This window comes from Mastigoproctus giganteus, chromosome 4, assembly GCF_048544385.1.
Source record: "Mastigoproctus giganteus isolate SK-2022 chromosome 4, ASM4854438v1, whole genome shotgun sequence".
NCBI classification, from domain to species: Eukaryota; Metazoa; Arthropoda; class Arachnida; order Uropygi; family Thelyphonidae; genus Mastigoproctus; species Mastigoproctus giganteus.
The window spans coordinates 219,585,755-219,605,959 of NC_143578.1; the positions used below are offsets into that span (position 1 = coordinate 219,585,755).

The 20,205-nt window shown below is 36.9% G+C and overlaps 1 protein-coding gene across 1 annotated transcript in view; it reads right to left on the minus strand.

The window, feature by feature from the left end:
• Window positions 1-19,968, minus strand: part of yip2 (yippee interacting protein 2) — an 80,170-nt gene extending 60,202 nt beyond the window's left edge. The window contains exons 1-2 of the mRNA XM_090372056.1: window positions 19,897-19,968; window positions 9,113-9,157 (exon numbers count right to left, since the gene is read on the minus strand). Of these exons, the coding sequence (XP_090228182.1) occupies window positions 9,113-9,131 (19 nt within the window). The 5' untranslated portion in view covers window positions 9,132-9,157; window positions 19,897-19,968. The remainder of the gene's footprint in view (window positions 1-9,112; window positions 9,158-19,896) is intronic.
• Window positions 19,969-20,205: the final 237 nt, after the last annotated feature.

Here is a 20,205-nt window from a genome sequence, read left to right on the forward strand (position 1 = left end):
AACCTTCACAGAGTACATTAAAACTTGACTAACTTTAAAGCTAATATTTTATGCTAGGTTTGACAAAACTTAGATGGACCATAAGCGTGGCAGATTATGGTCCATTTCCCTCAGTATGAATTGTTGAGGAGGCTTCCATCCTGCAGTGGGTTGATAATGGCTGCAATTTACTTTTTTACTTTTTTGACAAAACTTTGGGGGAGGGGGACCTGACTTGAAATTGTAAAGGCACTGTAGCAAATTACAACTTATCTCAACACATTTGGTTATTAATCCAGACATGTAATCTGTGTATACAATATCAAGAAGGCTACTTCAAAGGGGATACATTCAAATAGCTAGTAAGCTTCGTCATTTTTTTGTGGACTTTACAATTTGTACTGCAAATTGTGCAATGGAATTCTGATTTTAATTTTATAAGTTTTCTTGCCATTTTTAAGACCACACACACACAATGACATGCCAAATTTTTTTTTTTTTTTTTTTTTTTATGTGAACCCCAAACACGAGAGGTATTAGAACCTATAGTACTTAGTACCGTGCTTGGATTTGAGGTTAAGAAGACGAAAGAAGATATTTGTTGACATTGGACTTGAACTTCTGTAGACTGTAATTTTCAGAAAATACGTATGAAGGAAGGTTGTTCCAGAAAACGGCAGTTGAATGAATAAATGAGGAAGATGAAAAGTTGGTTCTGTGGCTTTGAAGTTGGACAGTAAATGGATGTTGGCTGGTGGCAGCACGTGTTCGGACTGTTTTGAAAGAGAGCAGGAATTATAGAAGCCAATTCAGAAGAACAGTGCCCAGGGAAGTATCGGTAGAAGAGGCATGCAGCAGAAACAGTGCGTCTATGAGAAAGCGAGTGGAGAGACTGTTAGAGATGAATCATTAATTAACCTAACTGCCCTCTTCTGAATGGAATCAAGAAGCCTGAGAGGTTTTGGGGGCACCACCCCAGATGTGGGAACAATATTCCATGGCAGGACGAATTTGCGATTTATACAGAGTGAGCAGCTGTTTGGAAGAAAAGTAACGCCGAGAGCGAAAGAGAAAACCAAGTTTTTTAGATGCAGAGGAAGCAATATTTGTAATGTGCTTGTGCCAAGAGAGATTAGAAGTCAGGGTAATCCCCAAAAGAGATATATCATTTTGCCTAGAAATCGGAGTGTCACTAAAGATAAGCATAGGAGCAGAAGAATCCTTTTTGCGAGATATAAGACAAGACTGAGTTTTAGAAAGGTTGAAATCAACTAAGTTGTCTTTGCCCCACTGGAGAATTACCTGAAGATCGGCATTTAAGGAATTGGTAGCAGATTTTCAAGAAGTTGAAGCTGATTGAGCAGGACAAGGTTTCTCAAAATGGAAAGTTGAATGCAATGTGCTATCATCGGCAAAACTATGGATAGGATTTCCAGTCAATGGAAGAAAGTCATTGATATACAAGAGGAAAAGAGTGGGGGAAAGAACTGAACCTTGGGGGACACCGGCATTAGTGGAGAAGTTAGAAGACAGAGCCATCTACCATCACCCTCAGTGAGCGATCAGAGAGAAAACTGGATAACCAATTACTAAAAACAGTTGGCAAACCATAAGATGGAAGCTTGTTTAGAAGACCTTTATGCCAAACACGATCAAAAGCCTTTGAGATGTCAAGAGCAACTACTTGTGTTTCACCGAACCTTTCCATTGAATTAGTCCATAAATGGGTAACATAACCCAGAATATCTCCAGTGGATCGACACTGACGGAATCCACACTGGTGATCGTTGATCAGACGGAAGGTTTCTAGGTAGTTTAAGAGTTGGCGGTCAATTGATTTCTCCATTACTTTAGAAAGAGTAGAAGTAATTGCAATGGGACAATAATTGGATGGGAGGGATTTGTCACCCTTTTTAGGAACTGGCTGGATATGAGCAAATTTCCAAGCAGAAGGAAAAACACCTTTGGAATAAGAAAGTGAAAAAAGGCAGCAAAGAATAGGAGTAAGTTCAGGAGCACAGGTTTTGAGAACAAGTGGAGAAATACCATCAGGACCTGGAACTTTCTTAACATCAAGATTCATCAAAATCCTTCTGATATCCTTTTGACGGAAGACCACAGGAGGCATTGAATGGAGCGTGTTGGGAATGGTGGGAGGTGTTTTACCAAGATCATTAATACACGAGCTGGAAGAAAAATGGGATGCCAGCAGGTCAGCTTTATCCTTGGCTGAAGTGGCAACAGAACCATCTGGTTTGGACAGAGGTGGGAGCAAAGATGGGCAAAAGTTGCGGCCAATAGCTTTGGCAAGAGACCAGAATGCTCGGCTACCATTAGGACAAGAAGCAAGTTTTCTACTCTTAGCCTGTTCAAACTCTAGTTTGGACTGATTAATAACTGCTTTACAACTGTTGCGAGCTTTGGTGTAAGCAGAAAATGAAACTGAAGAATTAGAAACAAGCCAATTACGATATGCAACATTCTTCTCTTGGACAGCCTTAGCACATTTATTAGAAAACCAAGGTTTAGATAAAGGACGAGATTTTAAAGTGGAGTGTGGGATAAGGGATTCCATTCCTGCAAGAATAATTTCACTGACACGATCTGAGCAAACGTTGACATCAGAAGTTTTCAAACAGTAATCCGACCAAGGAAAAGAAGAAAAGAAGTCTCGCAGGTCATCCCATTTTGCATTCTTGTAATGCCAAACAACACGTGGTTGGGAATAGCCATGAGATAAAGGTTCTATTGGAGAAGAGACAATCACCAAGTTGTGATCTGAAGTGCCTAAAGGACCTCTCACTTCGACCGTGTACTTAGAAGGGTTGTTTGTGAGAAAAAAATAAAGCGTATTGGCTGTATGATTAGGATTGTCCGGTATTCTTGTAGGTAAATGAACAATCTGTGCTAGGTCATTAGTAATTGCAAAAGCCTCAGCATCTCGACCTGCTGGGTCAGTGTGACTAGAAAACGGAAGCCAGCTGGAGTTGTGAACATTAAAATCACCAAGGAAAATTACTTCACTGTTAGGAAAGTTGGACTGGAGAAAGTCAAGTTGCAAAGAGAGGAAGTCAAAGAGCTCCAAGTGATTAGTGGAGTTGGGAGAATGGTAGAGACAACAGATGAATTTGACACAATGAAGTAGAGAGATTTTAAGCCATAGAAGATCAAAGAGAGGAGATTCCAAAATACAACAATAAATCTGTAAATGATTTCATCTGCAGAATTACTGTTGACTTTTGTGTTCTGATTAACATATATTAAACTTTGTTGTGGAAATTAAGTCAAGCATAGAAAAGTGGCAGAAAGAAAATCTGACTCTCAAATTCTTTAAAAATTTAAAACAGTGTATATTGAAAAAAAATTATAAAGTTTAGGTTTTTATTCTTAAACTTTTATTTTAAAACTTTTTTGAAAATATATTTTTGTCACATGCTTAAAAATATTCCACAGGCTATTTGAGTGTGTTTTATATGCTTATGAAAATATCTACTAGCTGTTGTGATGAGTTTTAATCCTAGTTTAATGCTAACTTATAAAAGATAAATTAAAATAATAACTAAAAAAATTATTTGTAAAAAAATAAGTTTACCTCAATATGATACGTAGAACACTTCCGTATGACTCTCCAGAAATTAAAATGAAAAAAATAGAAAATCTTACATTACGACATTACGGTAAAAAATAATTAAAAATAATTTAATGCAATTAAAAATTAAGTAAAAAAAATAATTAAAAGAATTTAACAAAGAAATTGCAAAACGATTTTCCTTCCTGAAGCTGACAATGCTTTTCAACCATATGTCATGATCACAGGAATGAAAATTACTGAATAGGGGTGAGCATGAAACTTATATAGGATTATTTGTCTTCATGCATGTGCATAAAAGACCACGAGTCAGAGATTAGATATGGCCGGAGAATATTAACAGAATTCTGTTAATAATTGATTACAAATATTGATATTAATGTAGAATGTATTGAGCATTACAGCTCTTTTATATATACATATATATATATATATATATATATAATAATAATAATAATAAAGTAATAGAAAAGATGTAGGAAAGCAGAAAGAGATAAGACAGAGTTATAATAGAATAAGTTATGGCTCAGGGACACTGCTATCGCAAAAAGTACCCTACAGCCATAATGTCTATAAGATAAATGAACCAATTTATTTAGTGCAGAATATAATATATGATAAAAGGCAGAAGCAAAGAAAGTACAGTGCACCCCGGTAGCGAAAGGCTGTGTGAACGAAGTAGGGGGGGGGGGGGGTAAAGAATTCAGCAAGGGTAATAATTGAAAGAATATGTACCAAGTGAAAATTTGAACAAACGACCAAGGAGGAAATACATTGCCAAGTCTCATAATTTTTGTGTCTTCGTCAGAGGTCATCCACCAAAATTATGAAAAAATATAGCAATGCTCTTACTTCTGTTTCCGACATGTTCTGTATGCCAAAGCACGTGTAAGGGAACATGTGGTAAAATAATTTTGATAGGTAATAAGTTAAAATTAATTATGGTAGGTAAAAAGTTAAAATTAATTATGATAGGTAAGAAGTAATTATGATAGGTAAAAAGTTAAAATTAAGGAAATGCATACAGAACATGGATGACCTTACAGAAGTAAGTACAACCATATGAAAGTTGAGAACAAAGGGAAAGCACGACGACAGTTAAGTAGTATACGAAAGACTGACTTACCGCTGTTGGCAGGACTTTACGTACACCAAAATTCGTATACGCTAGGCGCCGCTAGCGTACCCGCACATAAATACTAGCGTATCACACCGACACACACTTTTCGGTCAGTCCTGCCAACAGCGGTAAGTCAGTCTTTCGTATACTACTTAACTGTCGTCGTGCTTTCCCTTTGTTCTCAACTTTCATATGGTTGTACTTACTTCTGTAAGGTCATCCATGTTCTGTATGCATTTCCTTAATTTTAACTTTTTACCTATCATAATTACTTCTTACCTATCATAATTAATTTTAACTTTTTACCTACCATAATTAATTTTAACTTATTACCTATCAAAATTATTTTACCACGTGTTCCCTTACACGTGCTTTGGCATACAGAACATGTCGGAAACAGAAGTAAGAGCATTGCTATATTTTTTCATAGTTTTGGTGGATGACCTCTGACGAAGACACAAAAATTATGAAAGACTTGGCAATGTATTTCCTCCTTGGTCGTTTGTTCAAATTTTCACTTGGTACATATTCTTTCAATTATTACCCTTGCTGAATTCTTTACCCCCCCCCCTACTTCGTTCACACAGCCTTTCGCTACCGGGGTGCACTGTACTTTCTTTGCTTCTGCCTTTTATCATATATTATATTCTGCACTAAATAAATTGGTTCATTTATCTTATATATATATATATATATATAAAAAAAATTATATATATATATATATATTTTTTTTTTTACATCTACTATTCTGTCAAGACAATGAATACATTAAGTGCCAGATTTTAAATCATTTATTTCTTTTATTCCAAATGTTTTCCTGGTATTATAGGACTTGAGAGCCAGATGGTGTGAATTTTAGGCAGGTGCCAGCTATAGGGTTAATATGACAAAACAAAATAAAAAATATATTCTTTGTTATATCAATCAATATACTATAGAATAAAATTTGAGAACAAGATTAAGTAAATGGCAAAAGCTAAGGTAAATAAAAGCAATATGCAGTACTAATCCATTTAGTAATAGTGGCAAATGGTGCAAGAAAGCAAACTTATACAGCATCAGTGCAAAAAAATTCCCATTTCCCCTATCCATTCTTTCCAATAGTTTGTCTAGTTCTACCTTGAATTTATTCAAGCATCCAATTCCACAACAATAGATGGAAGCTTGTTCCAGCAATCAATGACCCTTTGGCTGAAGGCAAACTTCTGCACATCTATTCGGCAACTATCTTTCTTCAATTAGAATTTACACCCCCCTCATACGTGTAGTTTGAACAAGATTAAAAATGCCAACAGCATTGAGTTTGCTCAAGCCATTCAACAAAGCCTTAAACAACTAAAATGGATCACCTTGCAGGCACCTAGTCTACAGACACTGCAATTTGCAGAAATGAAGCCTTTCTTGGTAAGAAAATCCCTTGTTCCACTCACCAATCTCTTTGCCTTATCTGTACCCATTCCAGTGGCTCTAAATCATTCCTAAAATGAAGACTCCGGCCCCCTATGTGGTACTCAAGATGTGGCCTGACCACTTTACAAAGAATCAACTCTTTATCACGGCTAGCAAAATTCCTGAATATCATTGACAAACCCCATGAACTCTCCTGGTAGCCTGTCTGCATTGCCTAGATAATTTCATATTTTACTGCACAATTACACACAGATACTTTTCATTTTCTATTATCCTGAGTGTAGTACTACTTGGAAGTTTGACTATGACATATGCAGTACCTTGCATTTGTCATAGTTATACTTCACTTGCCATTTCTCAACCCAATCTTGCTGCAGCAGCATACCTTCATTAGTCATTTAACCACTCTGTCAACCTTTGTATCATCTGCAAACTTTGACATTATTCCTAACAGACTTTCAACAATATCCTTTATAAATACAGAAAACAACAATGGGCCTGGCACTGAAAGCTGTGGAACTTCACTAATAACATTAGTCCACAAAGAGCAATGTCCATTGATTATCAGTCTGTCTTCTCCCACGCAACCATCTCTTTATCCAAAGCAGTAATTTTTCCTTAATGCAACACTACTACAATTTGTACAGCAGGTGTGTGTGTATGTGTGTTCCAAAGCTTTCCTGAACTCCAATTATATATCAAAATTGTTTTTTTTTTGCATACAGTTCCTTTGTAACTGCAACATACTTTTCAATCAAATTGGTCATCCAAGATTTCCCCTTAATAAATCCATGCTGTGACTGAAGTATAACTGCACTCTTGTCTGGATGGTCTTACATCACTTCTTTAATCAGTGACTCCGTTATTTTACTTGGAATAGGAGTTAGCCAACAGGTTAGTAATTACTCGTTTTAACTCTTTGATCCCCAATCAAAGAAGTGCTAATTCCCACTCAAAGCTGTGTTAATGTATCCTTTGTGAACAAGGACACATTAGCACAGCTCCAGTCAACAGAGAAGTCATCTGAATCCAAAGATGCTCTCATAATTATGGCTAATGTTTGATTACCTACTTTGTTGCCTCCCTTGATATAACTGGATAGCTTCCATCCACCCGAGGTACCGTTTTTATTTATTTTTTTTAACTTCGACAATTTCTCCTCCATTTTCCTCTCTGTTGTTACAAAAATCATCATTTAGCTCCCCATCAGAGTTAAATAAACTTCTGGCCTCCAATTCCCTATAAAATTCCTTATGTGTGAATGTAGTTCCAAAATACTCATTCAGTTCAGCAGGGTCATCAATAGTTAAACCATCATTATCAAGTGGATCAATGTGATTTATCACCTTCCTTCTAGTGTTTACACAAGTAAAGACGTCTGCTTTGTGACAATTGCAGACTAGTTTATCTCTACCACTGGCTTCTGTATCACCTGATAATTTATATGCATCCCATGTTATTTTCTTCTTTGCCCCATGTCTCATTAGATCATCTTACATCACTTAAGACTTGAGCCGCGAAAACTATTTCTTATTTGATATTAAAAGCTTAGTAGCTTCTCTATTTATATCCCTAAATGCTTCCCATTTAGAACTTATTTGTTTTTTTTTTGGTAGTTGTTGGCGCATCGGCTTCTGTGGCCATAGTGCACCTCCCAAGGTTTTTGCATACTTTGATCCAAGCCCAAGGCGGGATTCGAACCTATGACCTTTGGGTTGCCAGGCAGGCACTTTACCCACCTGGCTAGCCCGGTCGGCTTGTTATTTGTAACATCATTAGTTAGTCCCACAGTATAAAATTTAAAAACTGTCTGAGACCAATGTAGTCTCCTTCATGAAAGCAAAAACCCTTCCCTTCATTCTTGATGGTAGTTATATCTAAGTAAATTCCACATCAATACACTGTGGTCACTACCTCCTAGTGGTAGTTTTATCTGCAGATTCTTAATGCATAAAAAATCACTGCTGATAACCAGATCAAGAGTATTGCTTCATCTTGTTGCTTCTCTAACATGCTGCTGTAGAAAACATTCATCCAATAAATCCATAAAAGTCTTGCTAGTGTTTGAGTGACCAATTCAGGTTCCATTCAATATGTGGAAATTTAAAATCCCCCATTATAAGACATTCTGATTTACTGGTGCGCTATTTCTCTCTGTAGCTGTTCGTTGTACTCATTACAGCCATCAGGCCACTCTTACTCTCACTTTTGTTTTCCCTGTGCTTGTCACACCAAAAACTGACTCAACATTGCACAAGCCACCTATGTCAACTGGATGCACTACCTTAGATTTTATGCACTTCTCAACTAAAAGCATAATCCCTCTTGTCCTGTCTCTCCTTTCTGTATACATTGCACTCTCCATATTCAAATTCTGCATCCATTATATATACAGTGACATCATGTCTCTGATATCCCTACAATGTTTACATTTGATGACCCACAGCAGGTCCTGAAATCCCTGATAGCCTGTTTTCTAGGCTGTTACACATTCCAACAGAAGCAGTGCAAGAATCACTTTCAACCTCGCCTGTGGTGACTTAATCTATTAGTCTGTGTAGCCCCCAAACAAGCAGTTTTCTGGCACACCTAACACTGCATCAATAGCATCAGCAAATATTCTTGCACCCTTTCTATTTAAGTGTATCCCATCCCTATATAAGCAGTCTCTCCTGTTAATAAACTCAGACCACACTGAGAAAAATTCTACCCCATTAGCCTTGCATAATCTTTCCAGAACCGAATTAATTGACAAGGTTGTCGTACTGTACTTCCCCCATCATATCTAGACAGAATTGTAAACACTTCCAAATTTAACCCTAACTTGCAATTTTTTCTCAACACTGCTCTGTACTTGTTAAGGAATTCCTCAGATTTTCCACTCTTAATGTCATTGTCAACATCTACAACAATATCACCTTTTGGCACAAAAAAAAAAAAAAAAAAAAAAAAACTGTACTTAAATAATGATATCCGCAATGTTTTGGCAGGATGAAAAAAAAATTCCAACTTACCTCTTACTAGTGCTGTCATGATTTAAAAGATTGAGATATGACTACCTAAAAAAATAATATGCACTCATTAAAGAATCAGTATTATTTAAAAAGTCAGTAGGAACAATAGTATTATGTAATTTTAAGATATAAAAAAATAAAACTTTTAAAAGCAAAATATGTAATAAAAGATCTATATTTAGCAACCAATATAAATGTAAAACTGACTTACTTTTTTTTTTTCTTGAATTGCAGTAGTCCAAATTATAAAGATACCATGTAATTCACATGTAATCCATGAATGGACAAAAGAGAAAAATGTTTCTTTCAATAATTCTTGGATAACAAGCAAAATGCTTATTATTCAAAAATGCGTAACAATAACAGGTAAAATTTAAACCAAAAAAATGGTAAGAAACAAGTTACCTTCAGACTAAATAAACTGGTACAAACAAAGTATTCATACTTTGTTATATGAATTAGTATGAATTATGGAAAAAAAAAAAAAAAACCTGATTTAGATAATCTTAATATAACAATCTTAATAATCTTAAACCAAATTTCTGATTGGTAATGAAGAAATTGGGTACTGTATCATGAATATGTCCCTATGCACCAGTCACATGTTATCAACACATTTCTCTTCTAAATATTGATACCTGTATATTTTCTTTGCCAAGTTCAACAGCAAATGTGGGCTCAAAATGCAGTGGTCAGTATTTGCTGCTGAACTCGGAAAATCAAATACGGGCTGGTACATTAGAAATATCCACGCTAATACACTTATTTTTTATTATTTAATTTAATTGTTTAAATCTACACACATGTGTACACTTACAACTACAATCACACATGAAGAGTTATTCAGGGAGGGGAAGGCCAGATGTTTATCAAACTGTAAATATAACTGAGAGCAAAGTAGAGGAGAAACTGTTGAAGTTAAACACAAGAAAGGCACCTGGGGTGGATGAGATCTATCCAGTTATACTAAAGGGGACAGCAAAGGAAGTAAGCAAACTCTTAGCCATAATTATGGGAGCATCACTGAACTCAGGGGAGGTCCCCCATGGACTGGAAATGTGCAAATGTATTTCCAATTCATAAAGGGCAATCAAAGAGTGACACGAGCAATTACAGACCTGTTAATTTAACTTCTGTTCCAGGGAAAATAATGGAGTCACTGGTTAAAGAAGCATTGCAGGATCATCTAGACAAGACTGCAGTAATAATTCAGACACAACATGAGTTTAAGGGGAAGTCTTGTCTGACCAATTGGATAGATACTATGACATGGTCAAAAAGGAACTGGATGCAAAAAATAATTTTGATATCATATACTTGGATTTCAGGAAAGCTTTTGATACTGGAAGACTGCTGTACAAATTGGAGCAGTACAGCATTAAGGGCAAGTTGCTACAATGGATAAAAGGATGGTTGAGTGGGAGAAGACAGAGTGGTAATCAAGACACTGCTCTTTGTTGGGCCCATTGTTGTTTTGTATATTTATCAATGGTACTGATGAAGGTATATCAAGCTTAATGTCGAAGTTTGCAGATGATACAAAGGTTGGCAGCACTGTTAATAACAGTAATGACAATATGCTACTGCAACAAGATCTAGAAAATTTGGGCAGATGGGCTGAGAAGTGACAACTGATGTTTAACATTAACAAATTCAAAGTACTGCATATGGGTAGCAGTAACCCCAGAGTAAGTATCAAATGTGTGGTACTACACTGAGGGTGGTAGAGAATGAAAAGGACTTGGAGGTAATTGTGCAGTCAGATACGAAGTTTCCTGAGAAGTGAAGACAGGCTGCCAGAGCAGGTCATGGGGTCTTGTTAATGATATACAGGAATTTTGCTAGCGGGGATAAGGAGATGATTATCCCCATGTATTAAAAGGGCAATGGTCAGGCCACACCTTGAGTACTACATACATTTTTGGAAGGATGTAAAGTTGCTAGAACGAGTACAGAGAAGGGCAACAAGACTGGTGAGGGGAACAAAGAGGTGCTCTTACGAAGGCTTAAGTTCTGCAAATTGCAGCGTCTGGAGACTAGGCACTTGTGAGGTGATCTGATTGATGTGCATAAGGCCTTGAGTGGATTGAGCAGGCTCAATGTTTATGGAATTCTTCCTCTTGCTCAGATTACAAACCTGAGGGAGCATAAACTGAAATTGAGGAAAGACCATTGTTGAATAGATGCGCAAGAATTTACTTTTAGCCAGTGAGTAGTTGATCGCTAGAACAAACTTCCATCTGTCGTTGTGGAAGCTGATAGATTAAATAAATTCAAGGAAGGAGTGGACAAACTTTTGGAGTGAATGGATGGGTGAAATGGGAAGGTTTTTTTTTTTTTTTTTTGTCTGATGCATCATATTGCTTTCTTGCATCATATGCCTCTACTAATGCTAATCTGTGTGATTTTTATTTTCATTTAAAATTTAAATAATAATCATCATCTATTGAATCATCTGGTATAATGATCGAAAAACAAGGAATATTTATTGAAACAGTAGTAAAGTGGTCTTTCTATTAACATTGTTTTACAAATATTATTTCTACTTTATTTACTGTATATTACAAAATTGATTATATTATGTTAGATTGGAAAATCTAACATAATATAATCAAAATTGAGATGGGCTGGACATGCTATCTGTACTGATGGAAGTCACATCCATCAAATCCACAGGAATACCAACTAGGAAAAGAAAAGCTGGCAGACCAGCCTTGAGATGGGAGGATGGTATAAAGAAAGAGTGTAATTTTCAGAGGAGAAGCCAACTGGAGAGAGCTTGCACATAATAGAGAGTTTTGGTATTTAGCTGTCAAGGCGGTCGAGGACCCTTGCTGCACAAGCACCATGGAGTAAGTAGGATGCCATATATTGTTACCTACAGTAGAACGTCGGTTATATTAGCTATATGGCGCAAGGAAGCCCGAGGCTTATACTGCACCAGCCAAAAAAAAAAAAAATCATGAGTTACCCTGAGAGAGAGAGAGAGAGAGAGAGAGAGAGAGAGAGAGAGAGAGAGAGAGAGAGAGAGAGAGAGAAAAAAGTAGAAAGGTTTCACCAAAAAAGAGAAGAATGATGATATCCAGCTCAGGACCCAGGGTGTGCCAAGCCCATACTCACTATATGTGAGTCCCTGGGGTAATCTGGAGTAATTTGAAAGGCTGATTTTTTTCTTTTTTTTTTTATTAATGGTAGTATTTGAGACAAATGTTTATTATGTTACAAGAGTATTTCTATCTGTTTTTTTATTTCATATAGCAGGTGAAATATTGGATTAGGAAACCACGAGTGATAGAGTTTAGTCATTCACTTCCATGAACCCAATTTTCCATGGCATATTTTGTTTTCTTCATTTCATGTTATGTTTGGTTTAGCTTCAGATTCGGTAAGAATAATACCAGCCCGAAACTGCGAAATTTATTATTTTCCTCAGTTTTTTTACGGTAAAATGTCAATGAAAAGAAACAGCACTAAAATGGGCAGAAAAACAGGAAGAATGCAATGCAATCAAAGTGATATTGTCAAGGAACTTGAGATTTGTAGCAAAAAAAAAAAAAAAAAAAAAAAGTCACAACAAATGAAACAAAAAAACATTTTAAAAAATTACTTTAAATTTTTTTCTACATAAAATTTGAAGTAAAATACCTATTCGAATATACACACATATGTAAATGCGCGAATTTAGCACTAGCATTAGTAGAGGAATATAATGATGCAAGAAAGCGAGCTTATGCAGCATCAGCCAAAAAAAAAAAAAAAAAAAAAAACACTTCCATTTCACCCCTCCGTTCGTTCCAAATACCTGTCCAGCTGAACCTTAAATTTATTTAGGCTATCAACTTCCACAACAAGGGATGGAAGTCTGTTCCACCAACAAACTATCCGCTGGCTAAACGCAAATTTCCGCACATCTATCCTACATCTGTCTTTCCTCAATTTGAATTTATGCCCTCTCAGTTGATTATTCTGAGCAAGAATCCCATTGGCACTGAACATGCTCAAACCATTCAAGGCTTTATACACCTCTATCAGATCACCTCGCCGGTGCCTAGTCTCCAGACACTGTAATTTGCAAAACTTAAGCCTTTCTTCGTAAGAGCAACCCCTTGTTCCATTCACTAATCTTGTTGCCCTTCTCTGTACTCGTTCCAGCAGCTCTACATCCTTCTTGAAATGAGGCCTCCAGACCTGTATATAGTACTCAAGGTGTGGCCTGACCATTGCCTTATACAAGGGAATAATCACTTCCTTATAGCTGCTAGAAAAATTCCTGTATATCATTGACAAGACACCATGAGCTACTCTTGCAGCCCATCTGCACTGCTCAGAGAACTTCAATCTGCCTGCACAATTACCCCCAGGTCCTTTTCATTCTCTACCACTGTCAGTGTAGTACCACAGAGTCGATACGTTGCTCTGGGGTTACTGTTTCCTTTATCTTGCATCAAATGCCTCTACTAATGCTAATCCACCTTAGCTTGCCTAACCTCTTTGTGACCTAATCACAGATTAGTTTATATCTACCATAGGCATCTGTATAACCTGAGAATTTATATGCATCCCATGCATAACTCTTCTTTGCCATCAGTTCATATGACATCCATTTAGATCTAAACCTTGAACAACATTTCTTAGTTGGTATGAAAAGCCTAGTAACGTGATTATTCTAAGCAAGAGGAGAATCCCATCCACATTGAGCATGCTTAAACCATTCAAGGCTTTATACACCTCAATCAGATCACCTCACAGGTGCCTAGTCTCCAGACACTAATTTGCAAAACTTAAGCCTTTCTCCATAAGAGCAATTCTTTGTTCCATTCACTAACGTTGTTTCCCTTTTCTATACTTGTTCAAGCAGCTTTACATCCTTCTTAAAATGAGGCCTCCAGACCTGTACTGAGTACTCAATGTGTGGCCTGACCATTGCCTTATACAAGGGGATAACACCTCCTTATATCCATTCTAGAAAAATTCCTATATATAATAGACAAGATTCCATGAGCTACTCTTGCAAACCGTCTGCACTGCTCAGAAATCTTCATATCTGCCTGCACAATTATCCCCAGGTCCTTTTCATTCTCTAACACTGTCAATGTAGCCCCACAGTTGATACATTACTCTGGAGTTACTGCTTCCCATATGTAGTACTTTACATTTATCAATTTTAAACTTCAGTTACCACCTCTCAGCCCATCTATTCAACTTGTCTATATCCTGCTGCAGCAGCGTACTGTCATTAGTGTCATTAACAACCTTGCCCACTTTCGTATCGTCTGCAAACTTGGACATTAAGCCTGATATACCATCAACAATATCATTAATAAATACAGAAAACAACAATGGACCCAACACTGAACCCTGGGGGACTCCACTAATAACATTAGTCCACAAAGAGCAGTGTCCATTGATTACCACTCTGTCTTCTCCCACTCAACAATCCCTTTATCCATACCAGCAATTTTCCTCCAATGTCACACTGCTCCAATTTGTGCAGCAGTCTTCCATGTGCAACAGTATCACAGGCTTTTCTAAGATCCAAATATATGATATCAAAGTTATTCTTTGCATCCAGTTCCTTTGTGATCACATCATAGTATCCAATCAAATTGGTCCGACAAGACTTCCCCTTAACAAACCCATGCTGTGTCTGAGCTATAACTGTAGTCTTGTCTAGATGTTCCTGCAGTGCTTCTTTAACCAGTGCCTCCATTAATTTCCCTGGAACAGAAGTTAAACTAACAGGTCTGTAATTACTTGTGTCGCTTTTTGATCCTCCTTTGTGAATTGGGGTAAATTTGCGCATCTCCAGTCCATGGGTAACTCCCCTGAGTCCAAAGAAGCTCTCATAATTATGGCTAAGAGTTCACTTCCTTTGGTACCTTCTTTAATATAACTGGATAGATACCATCCACCCGAGGTACCTTTCTTATGTTTATCTTCAACAATTTCTCCTCCACTTTGCTCTCAGTTATTACAAAATAATCTAGCTCACTAACAGAGTTTAATTCACCTGTGAAATTCCCCTCTCCAAATAACTCTTCATCATCATTCTTCTCTTTCTTGGTGATTCCCTTCCCTTCCCTTCTACTTCTGGCTGTTGTTCTCCCCCCCCTCTCTCTCTCTCAGGCAAGTTCAGAAATTTTTTTTTTTTGGCTGGTGCAGCATAAGCCTCAGGCTTCCTTGCACCATATGGATAATAATAATTATCATAATAAAAACTATATAATAATAATGTGTGAATGTAGATGCAAATTAGTCATTTAGTTTGTTAGCTACCTGAGCAGGATCATCAACAGTTGAACCATCAATATCAAGTGGATCAATCTGATTCATCCCTTTCCTTCTAGAGTTTACATAGGTAAAGAACTATTTGCTGTTTTTCTTTGCATCCTTTGCCAAAGATTTCTCATAATCTGCCTTTGCCTGCCTAATCTCCTTTGTAACTTGGTTACAGACCAGCTTATATCTATCATAGGCTTCCATGTCACCCATTAATTTATATGTATCCCATGCATTTTTCTTCTCTGCCACATGTCTCATTAGTTCATTTAACATTCATTTAGGCCTAAACCTTGAACAATATTTCTTATTTGGTATGTAATGCCTAGTAGCTTCCAAGATTAATTCTTCGAATGCTTCACATTTTGGATTAGCTGTTGGTAATATCATCAGTTAGTCCCACCATATAGAATTTAAATACGGTCTCATACCACCACAGTCTCCTTTATGAAAGCAAAAACCCTTCCCTTTACCCTTGATGGTAATTACCTCTGAGTAGATCCTACTTTAGCACATCGTGATCACTACCACCTAGTGGTTCCTTTTTCTGCAGATTTTTAATAATTATTATTATTAGCCATATGGTACAAGGGGAAGCTTGAGGCCTATGTTGCACCAGCCAAAAAAAAATTTCTGAATGACCCTGAGAGAGAGAGAGAGAGAGAGAGAAAGCACAAGAGTTAGAAATAGAAGGGAATCACCAAGAAAGAGAAAAATGATGATATCCATCCAGCTCAGGACCCTGGGTGTGATAAGCCCATACTCACCAGATGTTAGCCCCTGGGGGGGGGGGATGCATGAAGAATCACTACTAATAATCAGATCAAGAGTATTACTCCCTCTAATTTCCTCCCAAACATGCTGCTGTAGAAAACAGTCATCCAATAAATCCATAAGAGCCTTGCTAGTGTGTGAGTGAGTGACCAACCCACAAATTCCGGTCAATATCTCATAAATTAAAATCCCCCATTATAAGACACTGATATACTGGCCCACTATTTCTCTGTACAGCTGTTTATTATACTCAGAGTCATTAGGCCTATAACACATTCCTACTCTCAATTTTGCTTTCCCAGTGCTTATGTCACACCAAACTGACTCGACACAGCTCTGTCCACGCATGTCAAGTGGCTGTACTTAATTGATTTTTTGTGTTTCTTAATTAACTAATAGCATAACCCTCCTCCCTTCCTATCCTGTGCTGTCCTTCCATCCTGTACACATTGTACTCCCAAAATTCCAGTGTGACACCATGTCTCTGATATCCCAACAATATCTGCCTCTGATGTTTCGACCAACACCTCAAATTCATCAAATTTATTTACCAAACATCCTAGCATTGGTGTATACGCAAGTAACACAGCCCCTAACACAGCCCATGTATTTACTTGTTCTGTAATGACTCCCAGCAGTCTCTGGAATTCACTGCACCTTGTTTTCCAGGCTGCTGCTCATTCCAATAGCAGTGGAAGAATAACTTTCACCTCTGCCAGCAGCTACTGTTAATCTATTAGTCTGTGTATCGCCCCAAGCTAGCAGTTTTCCAACCCACCTAACACTGCCTGGATAGCATCAGCAAATATTCTTGCACTCTTTCTATTTAAATGTATCCCATCCCTGTAAAAGCAGTCTCTCCTGTTAACAAGCACAGACCAGGCTGAGAAAAATTGTATCCCTTGAGCCTTGCACAATCTCTCCAGGGCCAAATTAATTGACAAGGCTCTCATCATATACTCACTCCTATCGTGTCTGGGCAGAATTGCAGACACTTTCAAATTCAACTCTAACTCGCAGCTTTTTTTCAACATTGTCCTCCTGTACATGGTAAGCAATTCAGCCAGTCTCCTATTCTTAATATCATTAGTGCCAACATATACAATAATATCACCTTTTGTGCCCTAAAAAGATGATATCACCTCAATGTCATCAACCTTTGCCCCTGGTTCTGTTCCACCTATCCTTTTTGAACACTATATGTTTCCGGTTTCTCTGACAATAGAGTCACCTACAACTAATAGTTCCTTTGGAACCAGCACATTCTTCCTTGTGGGTTGCCGCTGTGTTGTGTGATGTTCATGCGCAAGCTCTGGCATTGATGAAGGCAGCTGAGAGCTTGAAGTGTGGGGCCCTCAACTTAAATCCTTCAAGGGCATCCACCCTGTCCTTCAAGCTCTCATATAGGCCCATAACAATGCCAAGTTTGTGCCCGATTTCCTTGCACTCCTTACATCGCACACACACACAGACATTCCCCTTGGAAATATCATGTCCCGTTCCTGATTGTTCCCCAAACATCAAACAAGCAGTACATTTCAAAAGGCTGTGATTCAGAGGTAACTGGCCCCCTTCAGTCCTCCCCTGAACCACAGCACTCCCATTAGCTTGAGCCTTTTGCTTTGCTGCTCTGGTCTGAGTTGAGCACGCTGAATTCTGATGGGATCCTTCGACTTGTTCCGATTATGAACCTAAGGGGGCATAAATTCAAATTAAGAAAAGACAGATGTAGAATAGATGTGCGGAAATTTGCCTTTAGCCGGTGGGTGGTTAATTGCTGGAACAAACTTCCACATCTGTCGTTGTGGAAGTTGATAGGTTAAATAAATTCAAGGCGGAACTGGGCAGGCATTTGGAGGGAATGGTGTGTTTTTTGTTTTTTTTTTTTTTTTGGCTGCAGAAGCTCATACACTTGCTTTCTTGCATCACATGCCACTACTACTACTATGATTTTGATCCAATTTTAAATAAAAATTTCAATTTCATTACAAAAATATAACCTTAAACTTATATCCCAATGCGATGTTGTTTGTTTGTTTTTTAGGAGCATTAGCAACTAAGGCCATATTGCTCCGGGATATGCAGTGGTCATTCCCTGACCTTTCCGCATCCTCCGTATTTGGTGGTGACGGGCTCGAACCCCGGTCTAATCAAGAAGCGTGTGCTACACATTGCTGCTCCTTCCCACCTGGCTATGGAGACGCATATCCCAATGCAGTGATAACACTATATATATATATATATATTTCAGTATTGAGTATTATCTCCGAGTTACGATATGACTTTCATATCTCCTGTAAAGTTATGTATTAATTTATAATGTTATATTCATAAAATCTAGGTCGTTATATGTATTTAGTTAAAAAAGTACAACTTAATTGACAAAAAATTAATAAGATTAATAAATTTTACTGATTAATTGATAATACTACACTATACTAAGCTAACAGATTTCTAATACAGTGCTACGTGTTTCACTATCTAGTTTTACATTAAACCTTATGCTATAATGTTATATACATTGTACTCCCCCATAAACATAGAACTGATATTTTCTGTAAGAGCTTTTATAAATTTTGCAACCATTGTTCCTTGCTCTGTTCACAGAACCATATTTGTTAATATTTATTATTCTCACTATCCAAGAATAATAACCTTTGAACCATTCTGAATAAGCAAAAAAAAAAATTTCATAATATTTTAATTTCTGTGGATAAATGTTTATAAAATATTGTACATTGAACCTGTACAAAATTAACTGTGTATTTTCTTTAACGTACCTTTCAACTGCTTGAATATGAAAGATTCTTTATGTAAAAAAAAAAAAAGCACATAATAAAATCGAAATAAGTTGTAGATTATTATTTTTATTATATTTTAGAATTGATATATTTCTTGCAATTTCTGTTCCTTACTTTACAAAACTATCATTTATATTTTGATTACTTTTATTAACTACGATTTTTTTCCTTTTTAAATACTTTAAAATATAAAGCTTCAAGTTCTGCTGCAATTGTATGCTCTTTTGGGGTTAAATTATAGCAAACTTCGATTTGCTAGTAGAAAATCTTTTACAAGGAATTGATTATGTCAGATACTGAAGGTATCAAGACGAAATAGCCATTCTGGCTCACACCGACTGACTTACAAAGTCAGCTGTGCACTCACCTTTTGGGGGCCGTGCTGTTTATTTGTAGTGCCACGTTGGGAAATTTGAATTAGGTAATAGTCCCACAATTTAAGCCATTACTGCTGTCCTAAAAATCGTAAACTGTTGGAGTTACTGTTCTCCAACTCATGGGCGTTGTCGGGGGGAGGGTCAAAAAGCCCCACGAAAAATTATGTCTGAAACTTATAACGCACCATCACCCTGCATAACCACAGAAAAATTGTTATTCGTAGTATTTCGGATTAAGTAATTACTATTTTTCTTTTTTCACCTACCCACAGAGTAGTAACATCTTAGTACTGTATCTTACTTCTCTGTGCATGTACCCTCAAGAAATATGGCATCTCCCCTGGTCCAACTTTGATGGGTTAAAGGCCTACTATACTTTAAGATAAAATATACAGTGGGAGGGGAATGTATCTTTGGTTGTCTCATATTATAAAACTTCATTTTTAATATGTATATCAGAGAGAAAAATCAATTTTTTGACTTCATCACATTGCAAAACAGAAATAATACTAGCCTAACGTACTACATTTACAATTAAGCTCAAGTCACTGACCTGACAAACCCCACACGTAGACAAGAAGGTTAAGCAAATCACTCGATGATTTCTAAATTTGTAACTTTATCTATTTCTAGGCAGTGTTGCCAACTCTTAATAATACTTCCCCCTAGCCGCATACTCAAAATCCATTATTTTTAACACTTAACCCGCCAACTTTTTAAATTTTCATTTGGGTTAACATTATGTCCACACAAAAACCTCCAAATTGCATATCAAATACAGTTTATTCTGAGGAAGAAGTCAAAAATAACAATTACAACGGAGTTCATGAACTTATGCAGTGGCAATATTAATCACTTGATT